Below are 23,937 nucleotides of genomic sequence, written 5' to 3'. Positions count from 1 at the left end.
GACCCATCCATCTTGGGTGGCCCCACATGGCATGGCTTAGTTTCATTGAGTTAGACAAGGCTGTGGTCCATGTGATTAGATTGGCTAGTTTTCTGTGATTATGGTTTCAGTGTGTCTGCCCTCTGATGCCCTCTCGCAACACCTACCATCTTACTTGAGCTTCTCTTAGCTTGGACGTTGGGTATCTCTTCACGTATGCTTCAGCAAAATGCAGCCGCTCCTCCTTACCTTGGACGAGGTCGCCCCTCTTGACCTTGAACGTGGAATAGCTACTCTCTGCCCTCCTGTGCCTGGGCAGCCGCCGCTCCTTGGACGTGGGGTTGCTCCTCTTAGCTGCCTCCCCTGACCTTGGCGTGGGACATGGAACAACAGACTGGTTCCAAATAGGAAAAGGAGTAGGTCAAGGCTGTATATTGTCATCCTGCTTATTTTACTTATATGCAGAGTACATCATGAGAAACGCTGGACTAGAAGAAGCACAGGCTGGAATCAAGATTGCCAGGAGAAATATCAATAACCTCAGATATGCAGATGACACCACCCTTATGGCAGAAAGTGAAGAGGAGCTAAAAAGCCTCTTGATGAGAGTGAAAGAGGACAGTGAAAAAGTTGGCTTAAAGCTCAGCATTCAGAAAACAAAGATCGTGGCATCTGGTCCCATCACTTCATGGGAAATAGATGGAGATTCAGTGGAAACAGTGTCAGACTTTATTTTTTTGAGCTCCAAAATCACTGCAGATGGTGACTGCAGCCATGAAATTAAAAGACGCTTACTCCTTGAAAGGACAGTTATGAGCAACCTAGATAGCATATTAAAAAGCAGAGCCATTACTTTTCCAACAAAGGTCCGTTTAGTCAAGGCTATGTTTTTTCCAGTGGTCATGTATGGATGTGAGAGTTGAACTGTAAAGAAAGCTGAGTGCCGAAGAATTGATGCTTTTGAACTGTGGTGTTGGAGAATCTTGCGAGTCCCTTGGACTGCAAGGAGATCCAACCAGTCGATTCCAAAGGAGACCAGCCCTGGGTGTTCATTGGAAGGACTGATGCTGAAGCTGAAACTCCAATACTTTGGCCATCTCATGTGAAGAGTTGACTCATTGGAAGAGACTTTGATGCTGGGAGGGATTGGGGGCAGGAGGAGAAGGGGACAATGGAGGATGAGATGGCTGGATGGCATCACCAGCTCGATGCAGATGAGTTTGGGTAAACTCCAGGAGTTGGTAATGGACAGGGAGGCCTGGCGTGTTGAAATTCATGGGGTTGCAAAGAGTCGGACATGACTGAGAGACTGGACTGAACTGAACTGAACCATGGGACCACTAGGGAATTCCCTAACTCTTCTTTCCCTACTCCTTTTCTTTCTGGATAAGAAAAATTCAAGGAGAACAGGTTATTAGATGATGAGGGAGCTATGGAAGGAGATAATGTAGGGAGGGGGATATAAACTCTTTTTTTGTAACATTTAAAGAAGCAATTGGTTGTAGCATTTGAAAACTGCATTGCTAAGCTTGGGCATGAGCAGTGAGATCAGATTTTTTGCTTTGCTTAAGAGAGAAGTATATACACAATAATGAATAGGTGTGAACTGATTCATTAAATATGAAGTGTAGGCTTTGTAACAGAAGGTAACTTTTCCAATCATAAGTCATTTATTATTCTTTTCTTTAAGTCTGCAGCCCTACAGATCTTTGTAGAAAAAAATAAGAATGCATCCCTATATTTAGGGACAGTGGATAAAATATTTTCAGAAAATGAGATATATCAATGAAAATTCTTGCCTAATATGTCACTGCTTTGAAAATGATGAAAGAAAATGGGGTCTCCCCCAGCAGAGGCAGGTACTTTGACTTGTCAAATTTAAGTTAGACATTTTCTCTTAGTTTGGAACTGCCACAAAATGAGCCCTTTCATGTCCTCAGTAATACCAAACCAATGCAATCCATCTGTTCTGCTAAATTATTTCTAGTTCCCTAACCAAAGGCATTGCTTTTTCATGCATTTTATCATGATTTTATGCCCTTTATTATATTTTACAAAAGGTTCTGATTCCTCCAGGGCCAATGAGAACTGATTAGGACACTGGCCTCAATCCAGGCTTTGAACACAGGAGGGGAAGGAATAGAACTGTTTCCTTTTCTCCCTGCTCCTTGGCAAAAAAAAAAAAAAAAAGAATCTATACCGTGTGTGTGCTCTGTGTGTGGGTGGGTGTGGGTAGGCTGCGTTTTATCCTGTTGCAGTATGACTTTGTAGGTCATGTTCAGAACATTCCTTCTGTAATCAGGTTGCATTAACAGGCTTTAATTCAGAAAGACCACTTCTTTAGGAGCAAGCCATGGTGTGTTGTGAGACTCAATGATACGGTCATTTTGAACAACGTTCGTCAGACTTCAAACCTGAATGTACACTGTTTGGGGTGCTGATCTAATGAAGAAGACCTTAGTCCTCAGGTGCTTAGCACAGAGTAGACACTTAGCACAGGAGTTCCTTTCCTACTCTATAGGAAGAAACTACTTGAGTGCAGGTCACAGAGAGTGGAAATAGAGTAATGATATCCTACTTCCTATATCGCAGGGTGTCTTTACTAGGAAATAGAAGGGAGAGCTGTAAGTTTCCTTTCTTAGACACATGCTGGCAAGGTATTTAAGATGTATGTTAGGCTCTCTAGTGAGAAATACCTGGATGGATACCTGTGCCATCCCATATATGCACTGAGTGTCCATATACTCAGAATTCTCAAAAATTCTTTTGGTCAGAATCATAGATGACTTTAGGTAGACGTACTGCCAGCTAAATATCTCTGAGAACGGAAATCAGTATCTCCCTACATTACGATGATCAGAGCACTTTATCCTATTTTGTGACTCATTATGCTCTTGACCTTTGGCTCAAGAGCACATCATGAGAGAAAGCTGAAGGAATAAAGGGTACACAGGAAATTGAAAATATGGGAAGGGATTAAACGGGGCAGTCTATATTTAAGCATAAACACGTCACTTAATAAATTACTGATGATGATACCAGAAAATGAAAACCATTGGAGACTTCAGTTTGAGAGGAAAAGTAGATGTGATGAATTTAAGATATCTGATGATAGTGAGGCAAAACGAACTACTCCAAGAGATACTCAGTGTCAAGGAAAGGGGAGAGCTGTTGCTATTTCAGCATTTTTAGCTTAGTCATTCACGGAGTTCCCATAGCAGTGCCTCTTAGAGATATACATCTTAGAATGCGTTTTCTCCAGATACTTTCTCCAGGTAGAAGCTGTTTTTCATATTGAAATGGTTTCCACTGCTCTCTTTCTGTAGAAACATGTACACCTTGTTTGTGGGTCTGATTCTCCAGTGGGCATAGAAGCAGAAAGGATTTTAAAGAATTAGTGCTTATATCTTGGGACTTCCCTGGTGGTCCACTGGTTAAGATTCCATGCTTCCACTGAAAGGGGCATGAATTGGATCCTTGTTGGGGAACTAAGATCCCACATGCCGCAGGAGGAAAAAAAAATCTAGAACAATCAACAACAAAAAAGAATTGCTATTTATATATAGTGTAAGGATTTTTTAAAAAACACATTCTGTAGTAATAAAATGAGCCAATGTAAGATATTTCCCAGGAGTCAAAAAGAGGTGTGGAGAGGCAGGAGAAAGAAATCAAAGGGCAAGCTTGTGCCCTTTGTTACGTTTTAGTGATGAAGGGGAGACTAGGGTATAAACCAGGGAGGAATACTCTTAGAGTAAGTGGACTGCCAGGAGATCCAACAAGTCCATCCTAAAGGAAATCAGTCTTGAATATTCATTGGAAGGACTGATGCTCAATCTGAAACTCCAATACTTTGGCCAACTGATGTGAAGAACCAACTCATTGGAAAAGATCCCGATGCTGGGGAAGATTGAAGGTGGGAGTAGAAGGGGATGACAGAGGATGAGATGGTTGGATGGCATCACCAGTGTGATGGACATGAGATTAAGTAGGCTCTGAGAGTTGGTGATGGACAGAGAAGCCTGGCGTGCTGCAGTCCTTGGGGTCGCAAAGAGTCGGACACGACTGAACTGACTGAATGACTGATGTGGGCTGGGCCAGATGCTCTGCCCTTACTGTTAGTTAACTGATATTCCACAAGGGAATGACTGAGGTGCAGCAGGTGTCCTCTTAAGATTTATCAGCACTTGAGCTACTGTCAATAATTGAATCTTGTTAGCAGATTATTTTTCAAGTGTGTGATTAAGCGTTCAGCCTAGTGAGGTTGTGGGAGAATGAGAAGGGAGTTGGGAGATGCATGGAATGTATGGTATGTGAATATATATGACTAGTTTGTGAAAACATAGAGCTGTACTTATTGCTCATGGTATTTAACATTATACCAGAAGCAAAAATTCATTGTAGAGTAGAAAAATGTCCTTATGGGAAAGGGGATGGAGCTTTATGATAGTAGTCCAAATGTGGGTCTGATTGTTAGTTAGAGCTGGCTTTGTTTAAGATATGGATGTCTGACTGTATCAGCGTGTAGATGTTAGTGGCTATGGGTTTCATAGATTCATAGAAATGAGAGCGGGAAGCCCTGATATTTCATGGTGTTCATTATTCTGCCAGACTGGGACTGGTTGCCACAGTCTGGTTTTCAACGTGCTGCTCGTTCTAATTTCAGATGACTCAGACCGTGGAGTTACCACTGCTTATCTTGGGGGATTTTCCACCCGCTGAAATCTCACATTTAAAATGTTTCCCTTTAATAGAGACTTTGAACTTTCCTTTTCTCATTACTTGTCATTCTGTTTCTTTGATTGTTCTGGTCTTCCAGAAACATTTCCAAATGTGATTTTACCAGCGAGCCATCTAGGTCCGTAACGTGTTTGTTTATTGATGAGAGCAGTGGCTGACCAGATGGCCATCATAAATTTGCCCTAGTCTTCAGCATTACCTGCCTGGTTTAATTTCAGCATTTAAACCTCCCTGGGAATAATTTCTCTAGAGCATATTTTTTTTATTTTTCTAGAAATGTAAATGGGGTGTCAAACATAGGGAACTTCAGTGCTTTGGCAATGAAAATGCCATAAGCATTTGTTTATTTATTCAGCACATAATGGCACAGTGTCAAGAAGTTTCTGTTTTACATCATTGCTGTTACCTTCCTGTTAGCCCTCAAGTCCCCTGCTATTCCTCTTGCACTGAGAAATGATTTATTTTCAGTGACAAGCACCACTAGCCAATAAACTTCTAGGAAGTATCAGTGTATCAAGGTTCTTTTTCCTGAAGCTTTCGCCCCCTTGGAGAATCAGACAGCAGCAGCATCACCTGAAACTAGGGAGACTGAGTGTGGAATTTTCTTGGTCCTGAGAGTTGTTGTCACCTGATGATTATAGGTCAACTGGTAATTCATGGTCAGGAACATGAGAAGTCAGCATTCCCTGAACAGACTGTCTTCGAATTTTACTGTAGTTCTCTGCTACAAGTGTCTTGTTGTGATACATATTTTAAATAAAATATTAACACTATCTGGGTAATTTTAGGAAGTATAGCAAGTTAAAAAGTAAGGCTAATTAACTTCATACACCAGCACAGTGTTTACTGGTTCAAAAGATTCATCAACTGAGAGATGTGACCAAGAAGAACACTTTGTCCATTGCCTGAGACTTAACTTACGTGCAGTTTTGTCTGTGTCGAAGAATCATTCTTTGTTAGCTAAGACGCAAGTTTCTGCCTAACATGGATGTAGAAATATTGAATATAGAGTATCTCAAATTATCTCTGATTAAATAAGAGTTATTGTTTTTGTTCAATTTCCATTCTGTCACAGACTAATGCTTCTATAAAATACATTCAAAATGAGATACTACAATAATGAAATAAAAATTGAAGACATGCATGATTGTATCTGATTCAACAGACATTTAAAATACTCTGTCAGGGGTTTCCATAAAAGTTTCTCCATATTTACTCTCAAGTCTATATAGACCTCATCACAGACCATTCTGTTCCTGAACTGTGATCAATTCCCATGTTACATATTTTGAATGACATTGATCTAGATGAACACGACTGTGAGGTGCACACACATGACATGATCAGTGTATGGGGAATCATCAAATATATTAATGTATTGGGATTTATTTTCCTTTAATAAACAGTAAGGAATCTGTTTCAACAGCTTCTTTGGGTGAGTGTAAAGTAAGAGTTTAATGAATTTACTTCTCAGCTAAGCAGTAGTTCCTGTTTTTAACTACATGCTTTTACAAAGGAGTTAACTATTAATTATTTCCAAATTTTTATTAATTATTAACTTTCTATAGATATCTTTTTATGCCAAAGAAGAATATGTTTTAGGTCAATTGCCCATTTAGGCTTAAGCAATCCATTGGATCTGAACTTTGTATACACTCATTTTTCATGTATTATTATGGTCCTTTGTTACGCAAATCAATGCCACATTACTCCATGATGAAACTCAGCCCATTATTAATCATCTTAAATGTGACTTGGGGTCTTATTTTCTCCTAAATGTTGTCAGTGAAGTACGGTAGACTTCTGCTGTTTTCTTTCAGCGAATTCAAGGTCGAAAAGCCAGCCTGGAGGAAATACAGCTTGTTCATTCCGAACATCACTCACTGTTGTATGGCACCAACCCCCTGGACGGACAGAAGCTGGACCCCAGAATGCTCCTAGGTCTGTATGGGCCTCCATTCTACTGAGAAAGCACATTCCAGCACTGTCATTAGTCAGTACTGCTGTCAGTTCAGAGTACTTGGCCAGCAGTGTGATAAAGAGCTCTTCCAACAGCAGTGCTCTGTGGAACGAGTGGTTTACAATCTAGCCAATGTAGATTAAGAAAATCCTACTTTAGGAAAAATGGCAGTGCAGGTTTTATGATGTTGACTTTTATTTGAATAGCATTTGTGTCACCGTGTTGCAGCTGATGGGAGTAAATGCATTGTGAAGTTTGTTCACATTTTTAATCTAAATTTTTTTTCACATTTTTATGTGAATTTATCTTCACCTTTCAAATTTATTTTGTGTCTTTCAGTTCTTTTCTTCTATGACCTTAACACACAGAGGGCACAAAATAACTTATTTTAAGTGAAAAACTCCTTATTACTATACCTAGAACCCTGTATTTTATAGTAAGATTACATTTTAAATCTTAATAGACTCTATGTAGTACATGTTTTAGTTATGGAATCAAATAGTAGTTGGCAGAAGTAGAAAACTAATAAACCTAACCTTTAAAGTATGATTTTTCCGAACTTTATTATCAGATTTTGAAGTAAAATTTATGTTTCACTGCTTTATATAAACTTTGTATGAATGATAGAATCAACAGTATTGAAAAAAGTTCATGACAGAAACATTTTAGCTGAAATGATTCTGTTAATTAAGTTTATTAGTAATCTTTTATAATAGAATAATAATGCATGACATGGTGATGTATGCCCAAAAGATTATGTTTTAACTAAAAATGCATTTTAGGGCTTTTTCTTGAAAGTCGCTTTCTTTCCAGTAAGCCTGTTATGTCAGTTCCAAATTATTGGACTCTTTCACCCAATTCAGTATTACTTCAAGACGATTTTATGTTAACTGGTCTTAAACAATTTGAAAGCAAGCGGATGACATGTAGTAGACAGGCATCTTAGAAAGCAATTATGAGGGGAAATTAACAGTCACCAATTTTAACATTGAAAATCTACCCTTTTAAAACAAGTGGCAGGCATCCCTAAATTTATGAAGTAAGCGTATATAGTTGTGTGTGTGTGTGTGTGTGTGTGTGTGTGTGTGTGTATTTATGCGCATGCCAGGTGGGGAGAAATGGACATAAAAGAGAACACAGGAAGATTACTCAGTTTTTAGAAAACATTATGAAAATTTGATGAAAGACAATCTGTGTAGTAGAATTAAACTTATATATTAACATAAAGCAAGTGAGTCCATCTAGATATTTACACTCTGTGTGTTATTTTTCTTTTTTCTGTTGCTGGAGTCAGTCTCTGCACATGGAGATTTTTACATAAAGCAATTTTTGCTTTGTATATTGTGCAGTAAATTTCCTTATTTTAGCATGAATTAATAATTCCACCCAGTTTACCAAAATGGTGAAGTAAATCAGACAATAACTTGCACAGGCTTCTGTGGTCGAAATACTCATGCATTTTAAGGATAGGAAACTGTGTTCATTTTTATTATTTGTTAATTTAGTTAGGAGAAAACAAGTAGAAAACTTTCCCCATTTCTTTTTTTTTTTTTAACTAGATCTCAAACTTTGGATTTAATTAAGATAAATTTACACGTAGGTGTTTCAGAGATGTTCCACGATAACCATATTCCACATATTAAGAGAAAGGCTATATTTGTAAAAGTTTCAACTTTGGCAGCTTTGAACTGTTTGGAAGTTTCTACTTTGGCAGCTTTGAACTGTTCTACTTGTAAAACATGGCAATACCACTTTTTAATTTTTTTAATGAAATTTTACACTTTTGAGAAAAGCTGATTTTCTCAAAACATGAATATCATTTAAAGATTTGAATATTTAATAATTAATTTATAATTAATTATATATTTATATATTATATTTATAATTATATATTTATAATTAATAATATATTTATAATTTATAATTTAGAACTTGGATAATAGTCCTTTTCAAATATATATACAATAAAAGCACCAACTATCAATTATTTATTTTTTTACAGTTTTGTACAAATAATTTGGCCATTTATCTCATTAGTTTTGAATATTCATTGTGAAATAAAATTCATACAGTGGATGGTTTCAGAGTTAACTGTAGATACACATGTGGAGTTCTATAGGCCCCTCTCAGGATCAGTGCAACAATGTCAGCCTATGTGCAGGCTACAGGGGTAAAAGGAAACAAGGATATTGTATTGCTTGGTCTTGATGTCTAGCACTAAATTCAGATTTGATGGTGCTTCTGAACTACATCAGTTTCTCCCATCAATTCAGAAACAACTTCTTCAATTTAGGGTCTAAATTTAAAATCTTGTTCTTTTAAAAGTTTAACTTCTCCTATTTTTTTGTTCTTTATGAAATTTGAATTCTTGGGGCTTGTTTTTTTTTTATTTAAATCTCGAAAGCCAGATTGAAGCTGCGATGAATGTGTAGAAATTCACAGTCATCAAGATATTTTCTCTTTATCCCTTTCTTTTACTCTCACACTTCCTCTTCTTCCTCTAATCCCTCCCCCCACAGATGGTGCAGGAGGGTTTGTCAGTGTACACACACAGAGTTTAATTGATATTACTACTTTCAACGATTATGTTCTGGTGTTAAGAGAAAGGATTTACATAAAAATTCACTATGACCACATTCATCAGTCTTTGTATCATGAAAGACATCGATAATGTATAAAATGATTAGATTTGAAAATGGGCACCATTTATCTCTTTAAATACTCTAGACCCTGTAAGATGACACTTTTAAAACATTCTCTCCAATCATTTCTGGTGAGAGGTTTTCCTTAGCATTAATTTTCCTGTCATTCTCACTACCAGTTTTCATTATCTTGTGGCTAACTGGAGCTCCGTCCATGGATCAGGTGATGTAACATTATTGAAAAATAAGTCAACTCAATGAAGTAAGCTTTTCTTACACACTACTAAGTTTAAACTATTGATTAATTTGGTTGTTTAGTATTATTTAAATGGTGCTGAAGTAGATTCTCAAGTATTATTTGTCTTCTATATTTACTTAGAGTTTAATCATTTTTTTCAAATTACTTTAAAAATTACTTTATTCCATTGTAATATTACCTTTAGCCCTTTTCACTATGGAAGGAGGAGTTCAGACATTAAAATATACATCATTTGTATTTTAATTTCACATATAAATATATCCTTGCAAAATATTCACTGACACAGAATTATCTTTGTTATAAGGAACAACTTAAGAAAACTTTTTATCATGCCCCATGGTATCCATAAAAATGCTTATGTATCTTTTACTGATATCAGTATTCCAATTTTAATATTTTTTCATGAATTTTTTTTCTGTTGACTTTTTGTCTTTTTTCCATTCGAAGTCCATATATATATATATAATGAGATATCTTACTTTTTCATTTGCACTTAGACATTTCTTTATAGTTTTCCATCTTAGCAATTGCATTTGAAAACTCAACTTATACAGTTTATTGTTGTCAAAATAAACTTTCTTCTGTGACAGAAGAATCTATTTAGACTTTTACTGACATGACACATAAGATTCATCACAAGCCTGTTTTCAATTTTTATTATTTATTTCATTGATTATCAACAGTTAGGATAAGTGAAGTGGAGATTTGTACCTGGTTCTACCGCTGATCTCCTCAGTGACCCATATGAATCACTTCAGAGATAGTTAACTATGATATAGAAATGCCCACTTGCCTTTCCTTTAGTTACTTTGTAAGACAAGTCTTGGAGCTTTAGGAGTGGTAATTCTGGTTTTCTCCATACATGTAGTAGATAATATAGAAAAACGAAGTGCTTGTAAACAAAAATGATTAAAACTTCCATGAAATCTCAATTTCAAGAGATAGTCATAAGTAAGATTTTGACATTTACTTCAGAGAGTCTGCCTGCAATGCAGGAGACCCGGGTTCAATTCCTGGGTCGGGAAGATCCCCTGGATGAAGGAAATGGCAATCCACTCCAGCATTCTTGCCTGGAAAATCCCATGGACGGAGGAGCCTGATAGGCTACAGTCCATGGGGTTGCAAAGAGTCAGACATGACTGAGTGACTTTACTTTAGATCCCGAAAAGGTTATCCTTTTTGTGGTTCTGTGACTTATTTGTTTAAAATACTGCGAATAATGGAGAGGCTTATCATATACTTGTTCTCAGCTATATCTGAAATGTTTAGAATTTAAGGATAAGTCTGTATACTTAGATAAAAATTTTCATATTTGGAGCATGTGAAAAATGAGAGTGTATTTCATAAACCTTGTGGCTCAGAGCATCACATTAGAGGGATGCACTTAAGGAATGGCTGAGTGATATACGATAAGGTATAAATAAAAAGGATATTATGATGTATTATAAATTGTATAGGGCAGTTGACAAAAAATCTTGAGAATTAAATTCATAGGTATGTGTTTGTTCATGTGGGGCAATAAACTCTACAGGTAATAATATATGTATATATATGTGTATCAATTTGCTTTGAGTTTTTAACAATCTAAAGTTTGATCAGTTTCCCTCTGAGTCAAATGATAAATACCGTGTGACATAATATTATATATTAATAAAACCCTAGATTTTAAAAACTATAATTATATTCAAATTTATATATTTTTCATGTCTTTTTACTATGTAGGTGACTCCTCTCAAAAGTTTTTTTCTTCATTACCATGTGGTGGACTTGGGGTAAGTATCAGTTTACTGATTTAAAAAAATGTTTTTATTAGAGTATAGTTGATACACAATGTTGTGTTACTTTCAGGTGTACAGTAAAGTAAATCAGTTACACATATACATACAGCCTCTTTTCTTAGACTTTTTTTCCCATATAGGTCATTACAAAATATTGAGTAGCGTTCCCTATGCTATATAGTAGGTTCTTGTTAGTTATCTGTTTTATATACAGTAGTATGTATATGTCAATGCTCATATCTCAATTTATTACCCTCCTTTTTCCTTTGGTAACCATAAGTTTGTTTTCTACATTGGTGACTTTCTGTTTCATAAATAAGCTTATTTGTACCTTTTTGTTTTTTAGATTCCATGTATAAATGATATCATATGATACATGGCTTTGTCTGGCTCACTTCACTCAGTACAACAATCTGTAGTCCATTCATGTTGCTGCAAAAGACATTACTTCCTTGTGAGGCTTCCCTGGTTGCTCAGTAGTAAAGAATCCACCTGCCAATGCAGGAGACATGGCTTTGATCCCTGGGTCAGGAAGATCCCCTGGAGAAGGAAATGGCAACCCACTCCAGTATTCTTGCCTGGAAAATCCCATGGACAGAGGAGCCTAGCTAGCTACAGTCCATGGGGTTGCAAAAGAGTCAGACATGACTTAGCTACTAAACAACAGCAATAGTCCATTGTAGATATGTACTGTACTTTTTAAAATCCATTCCTCTGTTGATGGACATGTAAGTTGCTTCCATGTCTGGAATATTGTAAATAGTGCTGCAGTAAACATTAGGGTGCATGTATCTTTAAGAATAATGGTTGTACCAATTTACGTTCCCACCAGTGGTACACTTGGTTCCCTTTTCTCCGCTCCTCTCCAGCATTTATTGTTTGTAGATCTTTTTGATGATAGCCATTCTGACCGGTGTGAGGGAATACCTCATTGTAGTTTTGATTTGCATTTCTCTAATAATTAGCAATGTTGAGCATCTTTCCATGTGCTTTTTGGCCATCGGTATGTCTTTGGAGAAATGTCTATTTAGGTGTTCTGCCCATTTTTTTATTGGGTTTTTTTTTTTTAATATTGAGCTATTTTGGAAATTAATCCCTGTTGCTTTTGCTTTGTTTGCTATTATATTGTGCCATTTTAGGGCTGTTTGTTTTGTTTATGGTGTCCTTTGCTGTGCAAAAGCTTTTAAGTTGAATTAGATACCATTTGTTTAATTTTGTTTTTATTTTCATTCTTTAGGAGGTGGATCAAAAAATATGTGTTGTAGTTTATGTCAGAAAGTATTCTGCCTCTGTTCTCCTCTAAGACTTTTATAGTATCCAGCCTTACATTTAGGTCTTCAATCCACTTTGAGTTTATTTTTGTGTTTGGTGTTAGCTGCTGCTGCTACGTCGCTTCAGTCATGTCCAACTCTGTGTGACCCCATAGACGGCAGCCCACCAGGCTCCCCCATCCCTGGGATTCTCCAGGCAAGAACACTGGAGTGGGTTGCCATTTCCTTCTCCAATGCATGAAAGTGAAAAGTGAAAGTGAAGTTGTTCAGTCATGTCCGACTCTTCGCGACCCCATGGACTGTAGCCTACCAGGCCCCTCCGTCCATGGGATTTTCCAGGCAAGAGTGCTAGAGTGGTTTGCCATCGCCTTCTCTGGTTTGGTGTTAGGGGATGTTCTAATTTCATTCTTTTACATGTAGCTGTCCAGTGTTTCCAGCACCACTTATTGCAGAGACAGTCTTTTCTCCATTGTATGTTCTTGCCTTTGTCAAAGACTAGATGACCATAGGTGCCTGGGTTTATCTCTGGACTTTGTGTCCTCTTCTGTTGATATTTATTTCTTTTTTCCTGTCAGTACTTAACTACTTTGCTACTGTAGCTTTGTGGTATAGTCAGAAATCAGGGAGCCTGATTCCTCCAGCTCCATTTTTCTTTCTCAGGATTGCTTTGGCAATTTGTGGTCTTTTGTGCAAATTTTTTCCATAGCTTTTTAGATCTAATTCTGTGAAAAATAGCATTGATAATTTAATAGATATTGCATTGAATCTGTAGGTTGCTTTGGGTTGTACAGTCATTTTCACAATGTTGATTACTCCAGTGTAAGAACATGGTCTAATCTCTCCATCTGTGTCATCTTGTTTCTTTCCAAATACTCATCTTGTGAGTATAGGTCTTTCACCTCCTTTGCTAGGTTTATTCCTAGATATTTTATTCTTTTTGATGCAGTGGTAAATGGGATTGTTTCTGTTGACTGCTTTTAAATAACATAAACTTCAGAAATATATTCTTTGATTTATTTGGTCAGTTGTGCTTAAGCCTGTTTCTCAGTATAAAAGTTATTCTGGACTTCAGGATTGGCCAGATGATTTGTAGGGCTCAGTGCCACGTGAAAATACAAATACCCCTGTCCAGAAATTATTAAGAATCTCAAGATTGTGAAAATACCTAAGTAATCCAAATGTCGGACCGTGAGCACTGCAGGTCCCTGTGTGAAGCTGATTTGCTAGACATTTATATTGCTGGAGAAAAGGTAATACAAGAAGGTTTAACTTAGTGTTATAGCAGATTTCAGTTTTCAATAGTTATACCGAGTATGCAGATACATTATATCCCTGGAGAAAACGGCATAAACTTCACAAAGCACTTTGCATTGTGGGATATTTTATTTGTGAACCTCCTGAGGTCTTTTTGTTTTCAGTAATTAACGAAGCCTTTTTGGTCCAGGATATTTATACCATGTTTCAAAGACAAATTTGTTCAAATCCAACAGTGTATGAGGAAAAATGTCGACATTTTTGTGGGTCATTAAAACATATCCTATAACTTATAGTCTACTTAAAGTTAACCCTTACCAATAACAAGCCATAATCCTATAGAAAGTGAAAGTGAAAGTCATTCATTTGTGTCTGACTCTTTGTGACCCCGTGGACTGTATAGTCCATGGAATTCTCCAGCCCAGAGTATTGGAGTGGTTTGCGGTTTCCTTCTCCAAGAGATCATCCCAACCCAGGGATCAAACCCAGGTCTCCTGCATTGCAGGTGGATTCTTTAATGTTTGAGTCACCAGGAAAGCCCTCATCCTATAGAACTGAGTGCTAAATCAAGATAGAACAAAATAATTCTAGATCAGGTTTCCAAGGACTTAGGAATTTAAGTCTGTTAAGTTTCTTAGGTAATTGAAGGAAAAAAAACCACAACTAGTCCTGTGTATATATTAGGCAATTATTTTTCTATAACTAAATTTTACCCAGGGACATCCCCTATCTTTTTAGCTAATTCTATCATTTCAGTGATGTTCGATAAAGCAAGGATAATCTTGCTATTCCTTCATCTGTGACCCTGCCTTGTAGAAGTAAGAACAGCAGCTACAGCCAATGTCCATTTGGACATTACAGTTTACTGGCCTACAGCTGGGGTTTATAACAACTTTATAAAACAGTCATCAATACCATTTTGCAGATAAGAACCTGAAGGCTCAAAGAAGTAGTTTCTCCTTTGATAAATAGAATAATAAAGATAAATTTATTATTTAAAGCCATATATAAAGAAGTTATTTTCCTGATGTCACCTGTAAAAAGGCTTGCAGTATGAGGTTAATGTGCAGCTTAGGTCCTTCCAAAGCTTTCATCTTCAGCAGACCAGCGGTGGTCCCCAGAGCCCAGCAGCACAGCTGTGCGGCTAGTGCGGTGTGGTCCCCTTTGTGGCAGCTCACCATGAGCTTCACACTTTGACTCCCAGCACAGGACAGTCACCATCCCACAGTAATCCTTGCTCATTTTTCTCAACCCTCCTGTGGAGCCAGGAGCTTGCAAAGCCATTCTAGAAAGCAGAGAATTAGCTGACTTTTTGAATGGGTCTCATTGGCTTTTGTTGTTGTTGTTGTTGTTGCTTTTCTTTTTTTTTTAATTTAAATTTATTTATTTTAATTGGGGGCTAATTACTTTACAGTATTGCATTGGTTATGCCACACGTCAACATGAATCTGCCACGGGTGTACACGTGTTCCCCATCCTGAACCCCCCTCCCTCCTCCCTCCCTGTACCATCCTTCTAGGTCATCCCAGTGCACCAGCCCCAAGCATCCTGTATCCTGCATTGAACCTGCACTGGTGATTCGTTTCTTATATGATATTATACGTGTTTCAATGCCATTATCCCAAATCATTCCACCGTCTCCCTCTCCCACAGAGTCCAAAAGACTTTATACATCTGTGTCTCTTTTGCTGTCTCGCATACAGGGTTATCGTTACCTTCTTTCTAAATTCCATATATATGCATTAATATACTGTATTGGTGTTTTTCTTTCTGGCTTACTTCGCTCTGTATAATCGGCTCCAGTTTCATCCACCTCATTAGAACTGATTCAAATGTATTCTTTTTAATGGCTGAGTAATATTCCATTGTGTATATGTACCACAGCTTACTTATCCATTCATCTGCTGATGGACATCTAGGTTGTTTCCATGTCCTGGCTATTATAAACAGTGCTGCGATGAACATTGGGGTACACGTGTCTCTTTCAATTCTGGTTTCCTCAGTGTGTATGCCCAGCAGTGGGATTACTGGGTCATAACGCACTTCTATTTCCAGTTTTTTAAGGAATCTCCACACTGTTCTCCATAGTGGCTGTACTAGTTTGCATTCCTACCAACAGTGTAAGGGGGTTCCCATTTCTCCACACCCTCTCCAGCATTTATTGCTGGTAGACTTTTGGATCACACCCATTTTGACTGGCATGAAATGGTACCTCATTGTGGTTTTGATTTGCATTTCTCTGATAATGAGTGATGTTGAGCATCTTTTCATGTGTTTGTTAGCCATCTGTATGTCTTCTTTGGAGAAATGTCTGTTTAGTTCTTTGGCCCATTTTTTGATTGGCTTTTGCACTTATTTTCTGACATCCCAAGTGGCTGTTTGAGGAGAATGGCTGATTATCTGCAAACAAGGCAGAGAGTGAAACAAAGCTAATGACCGCTCTGTGGATTTGGTGATCAGGAGGAAAGCAAAGCTGTTAGAGAGTGGTGGTCATCAAACCCCGACTCATTTACAAGTACATTTAATTCATGACCCAGAGTTGAAATGAGGATAGCTCTCTAGGACCCACATCCCAAGCTTGTCCTCTGCTGTGCCTGCGGCTCACTGTCCCTTGAACACAAAGTCCATCTACTCAGCTATGCTAAACCCATGCCACTGACACTTCTTATTCTTTAGCAAGAACTGCTCTAGTAAACTCTTAAGGTGCCCAAGGAATGAACAGAGACTGCTGCTTTGGCACAGTGGGTGTCATAGATTAGCACTGATGTAATCAGTATAGTGGCAGTGGGGGTGGTAGAGAAACCTAGCTTGGACAAGCAGAAGCAGGAAAAGTAAGAGTCGATTAGTTTGACTCCATTGTTGCTGGAAAGGGCTTGAGAGAAGCACCTCTTTTTATAAAGTTGGCCTATAGGTCTTCTGGTGGTGTTTATGTAGGTCTAGGTGAGTGTGCATACGTGTATATGTTGTGTTGTGTATATTTACACTTGTTGATGCTAGAGAACTAGCTTGATTCAGTGTTTTTGTTTCTTTTAGGAACCTTATTGTCTTCTTAGAACATCTTAGACTCTTGAGATCTTTGGTTTTGATATAAGTCCTAAGAGAAACTGGGTCCTATGGATTTGTATTAATTTTTACCTCCAGGACGGTCCGAGACATCTTAAGTATACAAAAGATATCCAGTATGAACTTGGAGTGGGCCAGCTTGGCAGCAACATGGAGGCACCCTAGCAGGCTTTGAAAGCACTGAAATTGCTTTTGTCTTAAGGCACCCTTCTGGTTCATATTATCTAAGATGAACCCACTGGTTTAAATTCTAAAACACTTGATACTCCCCAATTGTTACGATAAACTGCAGTTACCTAGAAAATATACCTTCCTACTAGATGGGTTTTATTTGTACCTGCTGAATGCTGATGGATTAATTGGCTTTTGAGTGGTCTACCTGGGGCATTATGAAGTTAAAAAATCTCTACTACTTATTTGATTTTCCTATAAAATGGCATGTGATTATTTGCTCAGGTAGCTCAATGCATGAGTGGTATCTAAGGCGCTTTAAAGTGTACTCTCCAGAATGGTGTTTTGAACAACGATCTCAAGGTCTCAGAATTCCTTTGTGTTTGGTTCTCATTTTGTTTCGTTACTGCAGCATGACTCACTTCTGATTACTGTGTGATTGCACTACAGGAAAATGCACCAATTGAAAAGAGCATTTTACCAAACCCCAGGCCTTGGTCATCATACAGTGAAACAGATAATTAAGGGACTCTGGAAACAAAAGCCAGTGCTGAACCACTTTAGTTCTCACTCCTCAGGGTATATCACTAAAAATAGTGATCATTTTCCTGGCCATCTGACCTGCTGCTGTGTGAAGAAATCTTGAAGTCATTTCTCAGCCTTATTTTTCCCTCTTCACTTGATAGGCCAAAAAAAAAAAAAAACCACAAAAGCAAGGACGAGCAGGCTTTTATGATAATGTCGTCATCAGCTCCCAGCTTCAAACACTTCTGCGGCTTTTGAGTTGTCATTTATAACTTGGAACTGAATCGACCCATAATTCCCCTGATACACTTAGAGAAATTGATAACAGACTCGGCACTTCTTTTATGGCTCGGAGGAGGCAACTCCAATCACATCACTATTGGCAGGCAATATTATTTTTTGACATGGTTGTAAAAGTATAAAGGGGCTTATGGCATTTGTTTAGATGAGGAATGGGCTCTCAAGCTGTGCTGGGGTTTATAGGACTAGATTAGTGAGAAGCAAAGGGAATATGATGTTTGCAAACAGGATATGATTTTATATATAAGTTTGGGTTTCATGCTCTGCTCCCTGGGGAAAGCCCTGCAGACAGCAGAGAATTCCACTTTTATCCTACAGCAGACCAGCTCCTAGTGCCAAAAGCCAGAAAAATAAACGTGGTCAGTGGGCAGTGTCAGACCCTTGATGGGAGGAGGAGGAGCCAGGGAAGAGGCAGAACAGTTCCCCTGGAGGAATGAGGAATTGCAGAGCACGGGGCCTGCCTAACTGGTCAAAGATGTGCCCGAGGGTTCTGGGAGGTTTCATCTAAGCACCTTCTCCAGCGCAGCTCAGTTAGTCCTCGAATGCACCGCTGGCTTTTTATTACAAACTTTTTCCATCCATATTCTATTTGATTACACCTAGATCTGACACCCTGTGAGGTTTATGGATGTCAATATTTTCGTGATTTGGGGAGGAGGAAATAGGGAGAAGGATTAGGTGATGGTGTGGAGGTAATTTTAGGCTCATTTCAGTTGCTCAGAGGTTTTCAGCAGACGTGTTAGTTATATACTATGTTCCCTGTAGAGGAGGCAAGTTTGGATGAATCGTGTCAGATTTTCTTTCACTCTCTCAGATTAAAAATGTAAGCGATCCCCTCTGATATATAAAATTTGCATGTATGAAAATAATATATATGTGCACATATTTTAAGAAGAAAATTCTTTTATTTTTACCACATTCATAACTTCGTATTATTTCCCCATTTATTATACCTCATTGGTTCTCCACATTTATCCACCTAATGACAATAAAAAAATTCCAGTGGCACATCTTCCAAAGACAGTAATGACTTTCTCTGTTGTATTATAATATCAAAGGATGATTTATTTTATGAGCAAATCTGTGGACGTATAGTTAAATTCAGTGTAGTAGAAAGACATGTTGGTTTTTCTCCTGCTGTTTATAGTTGTCTTCTTTGAAACAAACCAAGAAGAGAAAAACAGTATTTTAAAAGGCACGAAGTGTGCCATCATAAGAGAAGTGAAGGGCAGGAAAAATAAGATAAGGCTCGCAATCAGTGATCAGACAAGGAGCAGGAATGCAGGCTAAGAAGACAAGACTGCTTTTCCCGTTGCTCTCAGCCTTTCCATTGGACTGGTTTGGATGCATGTGCTGTGGGAACACAGAGGAGGGAACTTCCAGAACTGAAAAGAGAGAAGAGGGGTGCGGGGGTCACTCGAGCAGTTGTAAGACAAACATTCAAGAGCAGTGAGGAATGAACATGTTTTGGGTGAGTCTGTGTGTCTGTTGGGGTGGGTTATGAGTGTGGAGCTTGGAGAGGCATCCAGGCATTACCTGTTGAGGCTCTCCTAACACATCATATTTTTGACAAATGCACTAAGTAGTTGTTGATTAGTAAGGAATTTTTTTCTTCAGGGGAAAAAAAAAAACTAATGCTGATGCCAAAATTTGGGTATTCCTGGAATTTTGATAATGATGCAGGAGCCCCCTTCCTCTTAAACTTGCACATCGTGTGTTATTCCCACCTAGGTGTCCCCAGCATGTACCGTGCCTTTTGTTACATTTGCAGGAAGAGGCAAGAATAGCATCTGTTTCTCACATGCAATAATCAGGATAATGTTGATTTTCCTCATATTAATGGTCAGGTCTACCCTGGCTTGCAATCAGTGTTTCATTTCCTCCTCTGCTGCTATCAAAGATGCATCACAGTCCTCTTCCCTCTAGCACCAGGAGAGGATCCACCCTGATTCGAAATCTCTCTTTCCCCATCTCTCTTTCTAATTGTATTTGGATTTTCATTAGTTTTAAACTTGATGCAAATGATACTAGCAGGAACACCCCAAGGCACCTGGGAAAAGTAAAACAGATAAGAGGCCTTCATGAAATTGTTTTGAGAATTTTGTTTCATGTTGTGGATTCCACAAAGAGATCATGTTGCCCTAGACTTGGAAAATATAGTCCAAGATGTTATGCAAGCCAAGGAATTCTTTGTAAATAACAAAGAAAGTTTGCAGTATTGCATAGATGATGCTAATTATGTATACCCAAGGACAGTTGCAAGGAAGTAGACAACAACTCCTTCCCCACCAGATAGATATATACATTACTCTCTGTTGACTGCAAACTGTAAAATTCTATAGAATCTTTAATTGCCTGATGTCCATTGCAGGGAAGAGGAAAATTGGAAATGAAAACCTTAACTTCCTCCTTAATTCACTTAACTGTAGCATTCCCTCTGTGATTAAATTCTTTTGATTGCTTTGACATTATGGAATGCATTTTGAAATTTCATTTTCTTTTTTAAAGTAAAAATGACTGTAACAAAACTATTAAAGTTTTTCTGTTGTCAAAATGAGAGTTAAAAAATGCTATCATCAAAGCTTTACACATGTGTTTTTTACCCTTGAAACTACAACACCTGTGTGTGTGTGTGTGTGTGTGTGTGTGTGGGGTGTGTGTGTGGGGGGGTGTGTGTCTGTATGTGTATATATATATATATATATATATATATATGTGCAACTGTGTCAACCAAAGTTGTATCAGTAGTGGGGAAGAAGAAAACACACTCATTTCTGGAATTTCTTTTCCTTTCATTTTCTCTGTTCATTTTCTTGCCTGTGGTTCTTAATTATCAACATTTACACAAGAAAAATTGCTCCTTAGGTTCTGTAGTTGCTGAAGGTAAATGAATTTGATGAACTTCAAGCTTCAACCTAACAGGAAATCTATGATTCTAAGAAACAAAAATTCAGAAATTAAAAAATTCAGAAATTCAAACTCACTACAGTGAGTTTGAATATACATCACTGACTGTCACTGATTGTCAAGAAAACATAAACCCTTAGGTCCAGCAAAAACTTAGTTGGCAAAGGAAATAAGACTACCTAGAAAAAAGCACCTTTGGGACAGTTTCTACCTTGTACAGCCTGAAATGCAGATAGATCCAGGCCCACTTCAACCTTTCTTTTTGATGTGAAAAAACTCATATTTCCCCTTTGTCGTATTTTTCACCCTGGTCAGTTCCAGATCAAGATATGCATCCAGTAACAAACCAATATCCAATACATAGTATTGACATGTCATTATTGAATTTGCCTTTGTGAAGTATTTTGCCAGGAAGTTTAGTAAAAAAGTGTTTGTTAAGATTCTCAAATAATACATAGTTTTTCTTTCAGAATTCAAAACTAAAATAAATTATCTTACTGAATGCTTAAGCCATAGTAGGCAGTTCACAGCAGAGTCCTTTAGGACTTAATCATTCTAACCCCCCAAGTAGAATCCTTAGCTCCTAACTCCTAGGCCAGCAGCATCATTATCACTGTGTCATAGTTTACTTTAAAATATAAAATAATACGTAAAATAAAGGACTTAAAATGCAAAGTGACGACTCACCTTAGCAATGAAGCAAACATTGCATCACCATTTTTATCAATGCTAATAAGGCTATCGAAAGACTAATACGTTTGTGAATGATACGCATACAAAATCATTTGGTCAATGTATAATGTTATCCCTCTGTATGACAGTCTGGAGGTCCATCCACATTTCTACAAGTGACCCACTTCACTCCCTTTTATGACTGAGTGATATCCCTCTGTGCATACGCACCGCGTCTTCTTCTTCCAGCCCTCTGCTGATGGATGTTTAGGTTGTCTCCGTGTCCTGGTAACTGTCAATAGTGCTGCAGGGAACCTTGGGGTGCATGTGTCGTCTTGAATTATGTTTTTTTCTGGGTGTATGTCTAGTAGTGGGATCGCTGGGTCACACAGTAGTTCTGTTTTTAGTTTTTTAAGGCACCTCCATACTATTCTCAATAGTATCTCTCACAGTTTACATTCCCACTGCCAGTGTAAGAGGGTTCCCTTTTCTCCACACCCTCTCCAGTATTTATTCTTTGTGGATTCTGGGCCAATGACCACCCTTACCAGTATGAGGTGATATCTCATTGTAGTTCTGATTCACATTTCTTTAGTAATTAGTGACATTAAGCATCCTTTCATGTGCTGGTCTATATGTCATCCTTTCATCTCTATGTCTCCTTGGAGACAGGTCTTTTTAGATCTGCTCATTGTTTTAATTGTTTTGTTATCTTGATATTGAGCTGTATGATCTATTTGTATATTTAGAGATTATTCCTTTGTCAGTTGCTTCATTTGAAAGTATTTTCTCCCATCCTGACAGCTGTCTTTTCATTTTGCATGTGACTTCCTTTGCTGTGCAAAAACTTTTAAGTTTAATTAGGGTTAGCTAAATAATATGATTTTTATGGTCTCTAATTAATATTTACTGTGGATACATTGTTATCTTTTATAATAATCTGTAAACACTTCTCAGAGTGATTCTATACCATTCTGAAGTGTGATCCTTCAGCCTCAGGAGACTTAATACTGTGTACCTGCAGCATTCTTGTATTCTCTAGAGAAGGAAACCGAAGCCCAGAGAGAGGGGGTAACCTTTTCAGGTCACGCTGTTAGTAGGTGGTAAAGTACAAATCTCCTGATCCAAGCTCTTAACCACAGTTCTGTGTGCACACACCTCACCATAATTCCTAACTCCTGTGATTGTCAGCACTCCTTTCCCAAATGAGAATATCCCTAACCATAAGAAAAGCAAAATTGTTTCTTTTGCCAAGAACATTCTATTTCTTATTGAAGCTCCTATAAAGTATTAATCCCATGAACTCAAACGCCATTAATTTGGGGTAAAAAGTTATGTAGCTGTATACAGCATTTCACCCCTAACTAGAACACTGGAGAATCTCTGCAGTCGGAGCAGACCGCTGTGGAGCAGGTTAGAGAGAATCTCATTTTACATACTGGTCTGAGTCAGGGTTCGTTTTATGAAGTTGCTTACATTCATTGTTTGGTGAAAAAAAGGCCAGCTGATTATTTAATACCTTTTACACAGTATGTACATCAGATTAAATGAAAGGCAGTAGGAAAATACAGAAATGACATTATTCAACTCTCTCAGTCTTGGTAGGACTGACCAGCAGGTTGCTGAAATTGTGCATAGCAACAATGGGAACTCTCACATTCCTTCACTGACCACATAACCCACAGGAATCCATATATTATTTATCACATCCTTTAGTCCATCAGTATCTTAACTGAAGATCCTGAGTCTCAAGATGTAGCACTTTGCCACAACAAACATGTTACCCTGCTTATTATGGGCATGTAAATAGCAAAGAGAGATTTTTTTCTGACGATAAAGAGTGGCTAAAAATTGCACCTCTAAGGTCATTAGAGCTGTCAGAAAGCAGTTGTTATATTGGGAGGGGGTTTGTAGCAGAGCATTAATGTACACAGCCTGCCCCGGGATCTCCTTCAGCTGCTGCGTTGATAGTTCACGCCTTCTTTCCATATGGAATATTGGTCACAGTATTCATTCATCATATCCATGGTTTTCCTTGGAATCTCAAGGTCCTCCCCATAGCTGTTCTATTTCTTTTTCATCTCACCATGACTAAAGCAGCTACGGTGTGGGCATTATAATCTATAAGGGATCCCAAGGGAATGGGCTGTCATTCATGTGTTCCTCCCAGTGTTGAACAAAAGATATAAAGCATGTGGGGTCAGCCACCCATTGTTATCATAAATCCATCTCAGCTCCATTTCAAAGGTCTCAAGGTTTCAGCAGAACATGTAACAAGAAATTAATATGTACATTTGAAGAGCTGGCATGTTGTATCACATAGGAGAAGGGAAAACACCCATTACTACAGGCTGCAGAGCCAAATGAGCAAGAATCCAATAAAGAATGTGGTTGTTCTTTAACCCGGAAATGTGTCCCT

The 23,937-nt window shown here is 38.0% G+C and overlaps 1 protein-coding gene across 3 annotated transcripts in view; it reads left to right on the top strand.

The window, feature by feature from the left end:
• The window catches only part of HDAC9 (histone deacetylase 9), a 1,067,937-nt gene that overhangs the window by 787,234 nt on the left and 256,766 nt on the right, over positions 1–23,937 (top strand). For all 3 annotated transcript variants that reach the window (XM_018047346.1, XM_005679004.3, XM_013963174.2), the window contains 2 exons: positions 6,537–6,657; positions 11,300–11,349. In XM_018047346.1, coding sequence (XP_017902835.1) covers positions 6,537–6,657; positions 11,300–11,349 — 171 coding nt within the window. The remainder of the gene's footprint in view (positions 1–6,536; positions 6,658–11,299; positions 11,350–23,937) is intronic.

The sequence above is a fragment of the Capra hircus genome, chromosome 4 (genome assembly GCF_001704415.2).
Source record: "Capra hircus breed San Clemente chromosome 4, ASM170441v1, whole genome shotgun sequence".
In the NCBI taxonomy this organism is placed as follows: domain Eukaryota; kingdom Metazoa; phylum Chordata; class Mammalia; order Artiodactyla; family Bovidae; genus Capra; species Capra hircus.
Note: the sequence above shows the minus strand (reverse complement) of the source record. Positions and strands in the feature narration are given on the sequence as shown.